This window comes from Elephantulus edwardii, unplaced genomic scaffold (assembly GCF_000299155.1).
Source record: "Elephantulus edwardii isolate Elephantulus edwardi_28Jun2011 unplaced genomic scaffold, EleEdw1.0 scaffold00114, whole genome shotgun sequence".
Classification (NCBI taxonomy): Eukaryota; Metazoa; Chordata; class Mammalia; order Macroscelidea; family Macroscelididae; genus Elephantulus; species Elephantulus edwardii.
Genome location: NW_006399864.1, coordinates 9,087,275 through 9,100,793, shown reverse-complemented (window position 1 = coordinate 9,100,793; position 13,519 = coordinate 9,087,275). Strand labels below are relative to the sequence as shown.

General features: G+C 38.4%; 1 protein-coding gene across 2 annotated transcripts in view; it reads left to right on the top strand.

Moving 5' to 3' along the window:
* TRPS1 (trichorhinophalangeal syndrome I) overlaps positions 1 to 10,798 on the top strand; it is a 229,644-nt gene extending 218,846 nt beyond the window's left edge. For both annotated transcript variants that reach the window (XM_006892339.1, XM_006892340.1), the window contains exons 5-6: positions 6,444 to 6,566; positions 9,737 to 10,798. In XM_006892339.1, coding sequence (XP_006892401.1) covers positions 6,444 to 6,566; positions 9,737 to 10,798 — 1,185 coding nt within the window. The remainder of the gene's footprint in view (positions 1 to 6,443; positions 6,567 to 9,736) is intronic.
* Positions 10,799 to 13,519: the final 2,721 nt, after the last annotated feature.

Here is a 13,519-nt window from a genome sequence, read left to right as displayed (position 1 = left end):
AAATTTCATATTGATTCGATTTAAAATGGCTAAGATATAAAAACCATAAAAAATGTGAGTAAATACTCAGCCTACCAAGGCTTGTTATGTAATTACATGGTTTTGGTATGGTTCTTATTCATAGAAGCCTATTCTAAGGGATCGTTTCTGCACAAATTCCTTCACCAGTGGAAACTTCTAACATCTTGGAGATGACTATCCATGTGCCTAAATGTTAAGCTTCTTGGATGAATAATTCGATCCAATTTATTTTTTATTAATCAGATGAAATCAGTTATTTGTTAATGAAATTTGAAAGACTGATTTTTTTTTGGCCAGTCTTCAAATAATAAAATATAATAAGCAATAAAAGCAGCTGAACTCATTTAAAGCATTCTGTGGATATTTTTTTTTTCCTGAAGTCACATCTGGGTTTATACCCGGGCCAAAAGTTGCAAACCACAGTGATACAAAACTAAGATCCCCTAAAAGCAAAAAAATGCACAAGAACTTTGAGAAATACTGAAATATCATTTCAGTCATAAAATTATTAGCTATGAGATATTTAAGAATAAAGAGGTCCCCCCCTTTTAGTCCATATGACAGATGGAAGAGTGTGTGTGTGTGTGTGTGTGTGTGTGTACACACGTGTATATTAGCCTTAAAATGTTCTTATTTTAAAAAAAATGTAAACAAATGTGTAATTTTCTAGTATAAATCCTCAGGTAGATAGCTGTCACCTAAGATTATGGTTATGAAAACCTTTATTGTGATAACATATTTGAAATGTGATTAAGAAACCAAATAATTAGAAGAATCCTAGGTTCTGAATAGCATTAGCAAGGACAATCAATGACATTGCCTCAAGACTCTTTGCAAAGAAATGTCCCTATCATCTTCCTTCCTTTTTCATACCAGAAATTACCAGCCACTGAAATAGCATAGAAGCACAAATGTGACCTAAAAACTGCTCGCTGGTCAGATGATCAGAATGTAGGCTTAAAAACAATCATTTCCATGAACTGTTGATTCCAGAACATTTTCTATGGGAATTTTTAGCTGAAGTCATGGTCATGTACATTGAGTTTGAGGCTGACTGTCCTTCATGTTGCTCTGCGTTAAAGCCGCTTACAAAGGATTTTAGGGAGTTGTGTTGCTAACCAAAGAGCCGACTCTGGTGGTTGAGATTCACCAGCAGGTTTGTGCGAGAAAGTGTGGCAGTTTCTTCTTATATGAAGTGATTTACAACCTCTTGAAAATTCACTGTTGAGTCATCTGTGAGTGGGTACCAACTCGACAGCAATAAATTTGAGGTTTTCTAGGTAGATCTGGAAGATGGTCTTCCTAGAGAAGTTCAAGAGCAGTGGTTGTTGAAAGTGTGTTGTGGCCTTGGCTGTGTAAGTACAACTTTTCCTCAGTCTGAAAAGAGATAAATACTGTCCTGCTACCTATGTCTCTTAGATGTGTCATTGATGTTATCTTAAAAAAACAAAACTGCAAAGTCATTGCCATTGAGTTAATTCCAGCTTACAGCTACCTGGGAGGATGGTAACCATTAGGGAAGCAGATCGCTGCATCTTTCTCCTCCTTAGTCTCCGATGGGTGAAGACTGCCCACTTTTCTGTTTATAACCCAGAACGTCGGCCACTGCAACCACCAGATCTCTCTTACTGGTACCAACCGCTGGCTTGTTAGTCCTCTCATGTCTTCTCCCAGCAGTGCCCTTGTACATGTGACTCATAATCCCCCCACTCCTGTGTCAGGATAAGAACAGATTGTTGTTGGCCTATTAGACGGCATCGCATCAGCTCCCTGCAGTGACAACCCTACAAGTGCAGGCAAACAAAACGCTTTCTGGTCCTCACAACTGATACTGTGTTTGAGCTCATTGTCACAGTCAGTGGGTCAGTTTATGTCCTGGAGGGTCTTGTTGCGGTGGTGGTTGTTGGTGTTGAGCCTCTGCTTTTCCAAGCATGAAGTCCTTCTTTAGAGGCTGGCCGCTGACAACAACATGTCCAAAATATTTGCGTCAACATTGCCATCCTCTCTTGTGAGGACCATCCCATCCATTCATGTGTGTCTTTCTAGGTGGATTGTTGTGGTCATGGTTGTTGTTGTTTGTTCTTCAGTTGTTGTTATGTGCCATCGAATCCTTTAGATACTCTATGTTCAAGAGCTAGTTTAATTTTTTGGCATCTATTTTTGTTACTGTTGTCATCTTTTTATGAACCTTTTCCTTTCTTCATGTATTTTACCCATTTTGTCATCCTACAACTCTTCTGGTCTTCATTCGTTGGTGTTTAGGGTCTCACTCTGTTCTTGTGATGGTCTCTAAGTTCAGGTGAGTTCTACTCAAGCTCATACTGGCTGTAGTGGACTTGTAGTTGTCTTCAACTTCAATTTGAACTAGCATAAGAGCAATTAATTCATAGTTTGTTCCGCACTTAGCGTGGATGTTATTCATACTGATGATATTGAACTTCATAATCTCCTTCCACAGATACAGTCAATTTGATACTTGTGTTTTGTTCTGTCTGGTAAGACCCATTCATATAGTCACCACTTATTTGAAAGAAGTCTTTCATTTATAGGCCATTTTCTTGCAAAATTCTGCCCAACTATCTCCAGCATCATTTTTACCACCAAGCAGGTATTTTTCAAGTACTGATCCTTGTTTGTTTATCGGCACATCTTTTTTCCATCAAGTTTAATATTTTTTAACCAATAGTTGGCAAATTATTGTAATGGAAAATGAGTTTGTAGAAATGGGTAGAAATTGTTATTTAAACACACATACATGCCTGGAACCATCAGCAGTGTATGATAATTCTGGTCTAAGGGAAATAGATATAAAGAATAACTGATGGTCAGCTCTACCTGACCTTATTTTCACAGGATCTGACAAGCAAGCCCCTTTTATCAGCTTGCTCTCAACAAGGACTCCAGAATTAGAATATTACTTTTATTTCGTTTTCAGCAATGTGATTAGCCATCACCAAAATGGATTTTCCAACTTGAAGAAAAGACATTTAAACAGGTTCCTTCTAAAAGAGCACCAGAAAATTTCCCCTTTCCCAAAAGAATGAATGCTAATGAGAAAGTAATTGCAGACGAGCTTCTTTTCCACTTAGTATTAACCACTCAAGACAGAGCAGACTTCAAGGTAGCTTAGAACTTAGAACACCTGAGGGATTTAGGAGGTATGATTTCTGTTACCATCAAACATAAAGGAGGACGCGGAAGTATTTTACAGCTATGAATGAAATTAGTCTTTAGGACTTTGTCTCTTCAACAAGACCAACTTTGTGTTTCCACTCTGCCTGCCTTTGGCGGAAGATTGCTCCCCTGCATCTGCCTGGGCCAAGGCTGTTGATAACTTCCAAAAGCAATGTCTTACCATTTCCTCCCAGGATCCATCGTACGTGGTGTGGGGGACACAGGGCATTTATAAGTGGTGGGACTTAGCCTTCTTTGGTCACATAACTTAAGGACACTGTTACCTTCTTCCACCTTCTGTGCTGCTTCAGGGAATTCCAGACCCATCAAAAATCATGTCCTCTAATGCTTACCCAAGTGCTAAATTTGTTTAGATGGGAGGTAACTTTACATGTGAAATATTTCTCACCTACCTCCCACTCTCCACCCCCATGCAAGAAGCAAGCTCCTATTGATTTCTAGGTGTGAATACCTAGTTATTTCGCTCTGACTCAACTTTCCATTCTCATCTTTGATAAGATTGGTCCTAATGAAATATGTTTGATGATATTTGACAGTGTCTGTTATGAGGCCATCTCACATGTTCACTAATGAGATTGAGGGGATGGATTTCCAAAAGAAAACTGTTTCTCTCTTATAAAAGAAATCAAATTAAATCCCTTTGACAGATAGCCTCTGTCTTGAGCGTTTACCACCTCCTTGGCACTGCCTGAATTGTAGTCATTGATCAGTGGTACTTAGAGTAAGAGCCTCACGCTTTAAAGATGGGCGATGGAGACCTTAAGCAATTGGAAAAAGGCAGAGGCAAATTTTAAGCACAAATAATCTAAGCCTTAAGCCTGATTATTAACCTCCTTGCTGGACTCAAGAGTGTGTGGATTCTGAGTCCCCCGGATGTCTGTAAAATAAGATAGGCCTTGCCTTTATTGGAGCACAAAAGAACTGCTTAAAGCAAGATATGCCTGTGGAAACCAGTGCTGTAATTTCAAGATCTTCCCTCTAACTAATGAAGGGCAATTTCTTTGCAAGAGAATTAAGCACGAAATTGTGCAAGGGTTGAAACGCTCGCTGAAATCAGGATTACACCCACTTTGGCATGCTGTGTCAAGCACCCAAGGCATAAGGAAAGAAAAGCAGGCTGGAATGAATGGTTACACAGTCAGTACTGAGCTGCAGCCATATCTGTGGTTAGTTTGCAAATGGACATTTACATTGCCTTTCGATGGATCAAGTTGGTGTTTATTTGCCAAACATGTTCTTTAGATCTAGGAAAAAAGACTTGCATGGCCCCAGGGAGTTTCACAGTTGTAATCTAACTAGGCTGTCCAACTTACTTTCTGTACTGGGGGCCCCAGAGTGTTTGATAAACACCAAGTCTAATAACCCAGTGACTTTCAGGAAACAGCCACCTCTGACTTTTGCAGTCGGTCCCACTTGGGACCTGTGGACTGACACCACCCAGCATTTGGTGTGGCTGCTCTTTGAGCTTTAGAAATGCAGGATTCTTTCCCATTTCAGACTTGGCAGGAGGGAAACAAGGGGAGCCAGAGATTATCTTTGTGAAAAATCTAGCTTTTATTACATCACCTAAAGTAGCACAACCTGCTACACTAATGAAATTGTGTTCTTGGTTTAAAAGGGCAATTGTTAGGCTGACTTTGTGCTCACTAAAAACATTCCCCCAATCTTGTTAAATTATTGCTCTCATTTCAGATTTTTATGGCAGTGCCGTTTACCAGCCCTCATTTCTTTACGTTTCATTCATTTTCCTTGTATTGATGATTAATGGAGGATGTCGAATGTTAGAATGAGCAGGCATCAGCAATTGCAAGATCATAATTAGTTTAGCTGACGAGGGCCTCTGATAGCACTTGCATCTGGATGGAAAAATTACCCTATAGGGAACTGGCTACTCACCAGGTCTTTTTAGTGATACATTGTGAAACACCCGATGAATCAAATGCCCTTTCAATGCCAAGAAAGTGTTCCAGTCTTGAAGCCAAAATTATGTCTGCAGAAAGCTTTCCATTTGAAATGTATCAGAGTACAATTATAACCATTGTATTTTCTTGGCAGGGATTCCACGCTTCTACAGTATAGACTCAAGTTAAATAAATTGCCAAATTTTATGAATCCTCGAAATTTTTACTTACTATGTTTGTAATCTTAAATTGATAATGAAACGGGCTCCTAACAAGACTTTTTCAGTCCTTATCGGACATGTAGGTTTTATCATTAAAGGCTTTGCTTCCTAGAGAAAGAAGAGCTGAATTATAGTGCTGGCTGGCTTTTTTTCTTCTCTCTCTCAACTGCAGGAGAATTCCATTTCCTGCCTGTTAGCTTTTGTGCCGCAAATACAGCCCGACTTTTGTTTAAATGAGAAGTTTAACGAAATCATTACTTGAGAACAAGAAGGGAACAAGCGCTGCTAATTATCTGCTCTTACATAGATGATTTTTTTTTTAATCTGGCGATTGCAGAACTTATCCTCCGAAAATCGAGCTGTATTTGGACACTGCTGGTAATGTCCCAAGTTTGAGTCAAATGGGATAAGAAGCCATTACTAGGACAGTGTTGTCTGGCTGACGCAAGCACCTCATAAAGGCTCTCATTGGTAATACTGAACTTCTTGGCACAAGATTCTGCTAGGCCTCTCAAAGTCAGGAAATAAGAGTGTGCTCTTCCCAGTTTTACAATTGCAAATGAAAGACCAGAATTGAGTGTACTCTTTTCTCTTAATTACGTGATGTAAATAACATACAGAAAGACCCACGTCTCTCAGGATACGCAATGGCTCACATGCTCCCTTTGCTCCGAGCTCACATGTACTCTAAAGCTCAGGTGGCAATATGTGTGCACCTCCTTCTCCCAAGTAGAGGAGCCCGTTGTTGTTCTCTTTCCGCTTACACTGTGGCACTTTTAAAAGGTGTATTTCAGAACTCCGCATTTCAGAGCCATCATTAGAGGCACAAGCCTCAAAGTTCAAAAAGTTAAAGCTGTTTCTGTGAAAAGCCTTTGGTGTTCCCCACACCTCATCCATCACTGTAGGGTTAATTATAATGAAAATCAGCGGTGCCTATTAAACACAATTGAACCTGACCTCATTATGGGCGCTGTGGTTTTATACTGTCATTGTTGCTAGTCCAAAGACAAAACTCCTGGATTGATTTGGTTTAACTCCACTGATCATGTGACTCACCTCTGACCTGGTGTGTTTTTTTGTTGGTTTTTTTCTCCCCCTATTTCAGAGACGGAGAGGCTCGGGTGTTTTTTGTGCCAATTGCCTGACCACAAAGACCTCTCTCTGGCGAAAGAATGCAAATGGTGGATATGTATGCAATGCGTGTGGCCTCTACCAGAAGCTTCATTCGGTAAGGACTTGTTAGTTTGTTTCAGGAAAAGCTTTATAAGTCAGTGCTGGCCCTGTCCCTGGTGTGGCCAGGCCTGTTCCCTGGCCTGCATTGCCTGTCCTTACAGGGCTATTTAATCCACTCACATTGGGTGCACGTGTGATTTATGGTACAGAGTGCTTGGACATTATGGGGAAGTATCTTTGAGATCATTAGTAATGCATTATGCTTCTCTTGATATCAAAGTGAAAACTGATTGATTTCTGACAACGTCACAAGCATGTTGTTTTATCAATAATAGTTACTGGAATTTAGTGAGTAAAGTCATAAGTAGGAAAAAGGGGGTTTTTTTTACCCCCTAAAGTTTCAAATAAACAAAAACATTTTAAAAAATAAGGGTAGGGTGCACAGTATAAAATACAGGAAAGCATTCTTATTCCCAAGTTTCTTTGTGGAATTAGCAAGTGTCATCCTGACTCTTTGGGAGATGAGATATGAGACCCCGTGCAGTGTTACCACTGGGCATTTGGGAGAAAGGGCTGAGTCCTGGCACAGTACAAAAGCAGTTAAAGCACAGTAGGATTTTGTTTTGTAGGAGCCTTTATGATCTTTTTCATATGGCTTAAGTTCCTGGAGCTCTGGTGGCATAGTGAGTAAGGAGTTGAGCTAGCAACCCAAAGGTAGATGGTTTGAATACACCTTGTTTCCTGCAGGAGAAAGGTGGGCAGTCTCCTACAGCCTCTGAAAATCCACTGGAGGGTCAGCTATGAGTTGGTTCCACTCAAAGGCACATAAGTGAAGTGTGAAAACCAACCAACCAGCCAACCAACAAACAAAAAACTCAACAAAACAGACTCAGTCCCACAAGGATAAATATTATATAAAACTATTATTGTAGAATGAGGATGAGGGTGTGCAGGAGGAGAGGAGATTAATCATCGGGTTGTACAATTAGATGGAAGAAGAGTGAGAGAAATTGAAAAATTTGTTCTTGAAAACAATGTATTCAAGTTTTATAAATGAGAAAGTTAAAAATAAAATAAAATTCAAAGAAAGATAAAAATATATGTAAACCTGTAAATTTTAGTTAAAATTCACCATAAAATTTAAACCCACAAATTCCCCATACAGTTTGACTTTTCGAAAGTATATGTATTTTTTTAGTGTGGAAAGTTTATCTGACTACAAGAGTAGACTTTGTAATAGGAGTACACGACTTAGTAAACAGAAATCTATTTCTCTCTGCCTTTTTTATTTCGTTGAGCATTTTACCATTGCAGTTAGCACAAGACAGTGAATAGATTATTGCTTCAGGGAATACAATTTAGACTAACAGTCCTCATAAATGAACCATTGGAAGCACTCTTTAAAAATACATGTGCTGTCAACAATATTAATTGGAGATAAACTGTGAAAAACCTTAGTTTTTCACATGTAACTAATGGAAAGATTTCCCCTCCTGTCACCTTACTTTTTTGTTTTAACCCTCACCGTTTTAGCACAGCAATAAGTTTCCATTTAATTAACATTGACATTAATGATTTTAATTGAACTCTAGCCAATCATAGACCAAGAATTAATTAAAATACTGCTCTACTAGGGTATGATTATTTGACCACTGATAGAAACAAAACACTTTTATACAATTAGTATAATATTCATTTCTCCAGAGACAAGGTGTATTCTCTTTTTATTTTGTTAAGATCATAATCAAGTTGCATAAGGTGTGCTCATACTTTATGTCAAAGATTGCCCCAAAGTTATGTAAGTTTTTGTAAAAAAGTTTTAACGCAAATTTCAGATCTCTCAATAATATGAAAGTTAAACACTACATACTTAGAATTCAAATATGACTCCTTAATTGTGAACAAAATAAATGCATATGGCAGGTCCAAGATACGTGACCATTTTCATTCTGAAATTAACAGTTGAATTGCTAGGGCCAAGGCTGCTGTCTTTTTTATGCTTTTCGGGGGTTGGGATGCAGCAAAGAGTATCAGGTCGTTTAATTGAGAGATTTATGGAGGCAGGTGTGAGTGGAAGGGGTGGGGACAGTGATGTTTGACCCAGATCTCCTGGAAGTTGTATTTAAAATGATTTAATATGTGAAAGACTCCTTTGCATTCAGATGGTTTTTTGGATTTGAGTTTTTTAAAAAGAATAGTTCATACACCCGTGTGTATATATATGTAAATATATATAATATCTTTTTATGTACTAGCTACTTCCTAATTTCCATAATCTTTCAGAAGGAGTACTATTTAGCCCATTTAAAGAGCCTGCTTTAAAATTGTTAATCTGTAAATAGACATTAATTTATAGCAGACTTACTCCCTTCATTGTACAGATTAAAATTAGAGCTCTTAGTGCAAGTTTTTATTATAGTCTTATCCATGGATTTTCATCATCTAGTATAAACACCTGTTGAACATGAACATAATTACTGATCATACCTCACTTAAGCTGAGGGAAAGTCAGCATTTACTTGAAGTATGAGATAAAGTGACAGATCAGTTATTTAAACCAAGACCACAAGTGAATTTACATTATCAGCATAAAGCAAATGTGTCAACAGTTCACAGGTAAAATTGTCCATAGCTAGTAGAAAATACAATAAAAAACAAACCAGCAACCTAAAGTAGCTTCAATTAACTTACTTTCCTTAGAGTTTTGTCAGTTTCTCTTTGATTTTTCGTGCTCTGAAATTTACTATTTTTACAGTCACACTTGAAATGATGTATGAAGCATATATAATTTCTCCACTATTGTCATTACTGCGTCTCCCACATTACCGTGTTGACTTCTAAGTGCACAACTTAGAAGTTGAGAAACATTTCAGAAAAATTCCATTTCTTAAAAAAAAAAATCCATTTCTTGAATTCCCTCTCTACCTAGTTTCATTTCTAAGTGATGTAATCCCAAAATCTGTTGAGCTTGGGAAAAAAGTTGTTTTCAGACACTTTCAGTCTTTGCTGCTAGTAAGATGGACATGATTTAATGAGGCCAATGTCATGTGCCTAGGTTCCTTTCCTAACCTGCTTAGAGCAAAAGGAGATTTAGAAAATCTATAACATAAGTCCTATCCTTGCTTTGAACTTAAGCATGCCTTATATTTGTGAGGAATTTTCAATGTATTTTAATGTCTTTCTTAATGTTTCCCTTTTATGTATTGTGTGTGTGTTTCTCTACAGACTCCCAGGCCTTTAAACATCATTAAACAAAACAACGGTGAGCAGATAATTAGGAGAAGAACAAGAAAGCGCCTTAACCCTGAGGCTCTTCACGCCGAACAGCTCAACAAACAGCCCAGGGGTGGCAGTGAGGAGCAGGTCAATGGAAGCCCACTAGAGAGGCGATCTGAAGATCACTTAACTGAAGGGCATCAGAGAGAGATTCCGCTCCCCAGCCTGAGTAAATATGAAGCCCAGGGTTCATTGACTAAAAGCCATTCTGCTCCGCAGCCAGTCCTGGTCAGCCAAACTCTGGATATTCACAAAAGGATGCAACCTTTGCACATTCAGATAAAAAGTCCTCAGGAAAGTACTGGAGACCCAGGAAACAGTTCATCTGTCTCTGAAGGGAAAGGAAGTTCAGAGAGAGGCAGTCCCATAGAAAAGTACATGAGGCCTGCGAAACATCCCAATTATTCTCCACCAGGCAGCCCTATTGAAAAGTACCAGTACCCACTTTTTGGGCTTCCCTTTGTACATAATGACTTCCAGAGTGAAGCTGATTGGCTGAGGTTCTGGAGTAAATATAAGCTCTCCGTTCCTGGGAATCCACACTACTTGAGTCACGTGCCTGGCCTACCAAATCCTTGCCAAAACTATGTGCCTTATCCCACCTTCAATCTGCCTCCTCATTTTTCAGCTGTCGGCTCAGACAATGACATTCCTCTCGATTTGGCGATCAAGCATTCCAGACCAGGGCCAACTGCTAACGGTGCCTCTAAGGAGAAGGGCAAGGCACCGTCCAGTGGAAAAAATGAAGGTCCTTTGAATGTAGTAAAAACAGAAAAAGTGGATAGAAGTACTCAAGATGAACTTTCGACAAAATGTGTGCACTGTGGCATCGTCTTTCTGGATGAAGTGATGTATGCTTTGCATATGAGTTGCCATGGTGAGAGTGGACCTTTCCAGTGCAGCATATGCCAGCATCTTTGCACGGACAAATATGACTTCACAACCCATATCCAGAGGGGCCTACATAGGAACAATGCACAAGCAGAAAAAAATGGAAAACCTAAAGAATAAAAACCTTAGCACTTAGCACAATTCAATAGAAATAGGTTTTCTTGATGGGAATTCAATAGCTTGTAATGTCTTATGAAGACGTATTAAAAAAACAAAACAAAAAAAAAAAACCACAAAAAAAAACAAAACACAACAACAGAAAAAAAGCAAAACAAAAAAAACTTCATAGAGCCTGCCTTATCCAACAGGAAAGTCCCTTCTTTTAGTATTCTTTTCTTTTGATGAGTAGGTTACCAAGATTTAAAGAGTGAGATAAATGGTCAGTGAGAAAGAATGAGAGATGGCAAACTGTCATTGTGGGGAACCCAGTAACCCAGAACCATCCTGTTCCATGCTTACTGGGTGAAAGGGCCATGTGAAATACCACCATCCTCTAATTATTGTGTTTGTGACGAAAGATTAAAAACTGCCTAGAATTTCAAAGGGTTTACATACTGTGATACTACAGCAGTATTTGACAGGCCCATTGGCCTGTTGGTTCAAAACTGTAGATATTTATTGGCTAAATTGAGAAGAATCATACAATCTTAAACAAGCCTAGTGTAAGGAAGATGGTGCCCTCTTGAATCAGTGCACTCTCACTGACCATGTTTCAGATTTAGACCCAAGAAATGTGAGCTGTGGCTAGACGTGGTGAGAGAGCTGCAGGGGAGGTGACAGACGGTGGCATAGTGATTTGGCTAACCCTGCCTGTACATACACATGCATACCTTCTCTTGTTATTTTTGTCCTTTAGATGTTCAAATATTCACGAGTCCTTTTGTTTGCAATTTAGGTTCATTTTGTCCAAATATATATGCATTTGTAAAACCAGTGTCCTCAATGCTTACATAATTTTTTTGGTTTTCGTTTCCTTTTTTTTTTTACACCGCCCACCTTTCGTTTTCCTTTTTTTTTTTTAAAAAATTTTTTTTTCTTTTAGCCAAGTATTTATCTCTTGAATATGAGGAACTAGGTTGGATTTGCTTTTAGACCTCTTGTTGGTCACTACTCTCACTTGGAACATCATGACTTAAGGAATCCCCACAGTCCAAAAACTAGATGTATCCAAAAGTCAGACCATGGGCTTAATTTGTTTAGAACACAAGGTATTTCTCCACCAGGTAACCTGCTGTATTTATTTATTTTCTTTTTTGGTTATATATAATGTCTAAACTTTGTGGTCAGGCAGAATCTAAGGTTTCGTTACCACAGACTGACAGTTGGTATATGTACCAGTCAATCCCTTCAGTAGATTTATACAGGTTTAGTTACGTAGCATTAAATAGGATTCTTAGAAGTGTGTCTTCTTAGTACTTTTAATACTTAAAAGGCTTGTCAAACTATCCATGAAGGGAAGCTCCTCAGCGTAACTGCTCAGGGAAATAGGGCTAAATAACTGAACATTAAATAATTGGTTAAAGGTGCTGTTAGTCGAACCTCAACGCTTGCTACAAGGATGTATGTACAAGGACTGACTTTCATAATTTGCATTATATTGTCCCAACCAGTAGTTTATTTTTTGCCACGGAGATGTAGAAGATATTACAAGCTACTGGATGCACTGTCAGATTAACTTATTTCATTAAAGAAGTTGGGAGAACAAATAGGAAAAAAACCTTATTTTTCTAGTAAATATTAATGTATTACATTTCAAATAATGGTGCCTGACATATTGAATAATTATTTTCTACAGTGTACGTATGCAACAAAGATATTCCATCATGCATTAGAGTCGGTTCTGGCTCTGCCTAGCTGTTTACATTTGCAAATGTAGCAAACAAGCTAATGAAGCAACTATTTCTATTGCAGTAGATATCTTTTGTGTGTGTGTATGTGTGTGTGCATTGAAGTTGTAAACGGTAACATGAAACAATGGAAGTTCTTGATATAACGGTATGGAAAACAAGAAGGAAATGAAAATATTTTTATGCCTACTTAGGAAAAAAAAGGGTAGCACTATTCATTCCAAGTACTTTTTTTTTAAGCTCTTAACTCACATTGTTATGCTTAAAATGATAAACATATATCCTCTTTTTATTGCTTTGTGTTTCAGACGAAACATTTCAGAAATTATTTTGATGGTCGCTGCCGGACTCTGCAGCGCTAGTGTTTTTACCGCCTTTGTAGTTGCATTTGCACTCCAGTTTTACATGAATTCACAGTTTGCTTTGTGTTGTTTTGTTTTGTTGGGGGTTTTGTCTCTTTTTTCACAGTGCCGGGTCTTCGTTGCTTAAAGCTGGATGGCAGATCGAGTTCACCCAGATTATGACTGTTGCAGTGAATGAAGTTAAAAGTGTCTTTCCAATGTTGTGTTGTCATTTCCATTCTTGCATTTTCATTTTCATGTTTAATATAAGAGAGTGAGAGTAAGAAATCAGGACTGAGTCCTCTGCTTTGGTTTCACTGTCAAAGGGCCCCATTCTTCCCTCACATGTCGCACAGCTCTTATATTCACAGAACCGAAATAAAAGAGGTGGAATGAGGAGCTTGGACATTAGAATGTTGTGAAATAATGAATCCTTCTTTGCAGCTTTGCTAAATGCATCTCAAAGTGTATAGGCAAAGGTGGCAATTAAACATCGAGCAAAGAGATTTCCCAAACAACGAAACAGTCTTTATTTCTTAAGTTAAAAGGATTAAAACTCCGCTGTCATCCTCAAGCAGCTTGTACCTGTGGACTGCTCCAGTCAGTGAGGTCCCTGAAGTTCAGTTAACTTGGGTGGTATTACAGGTATCACT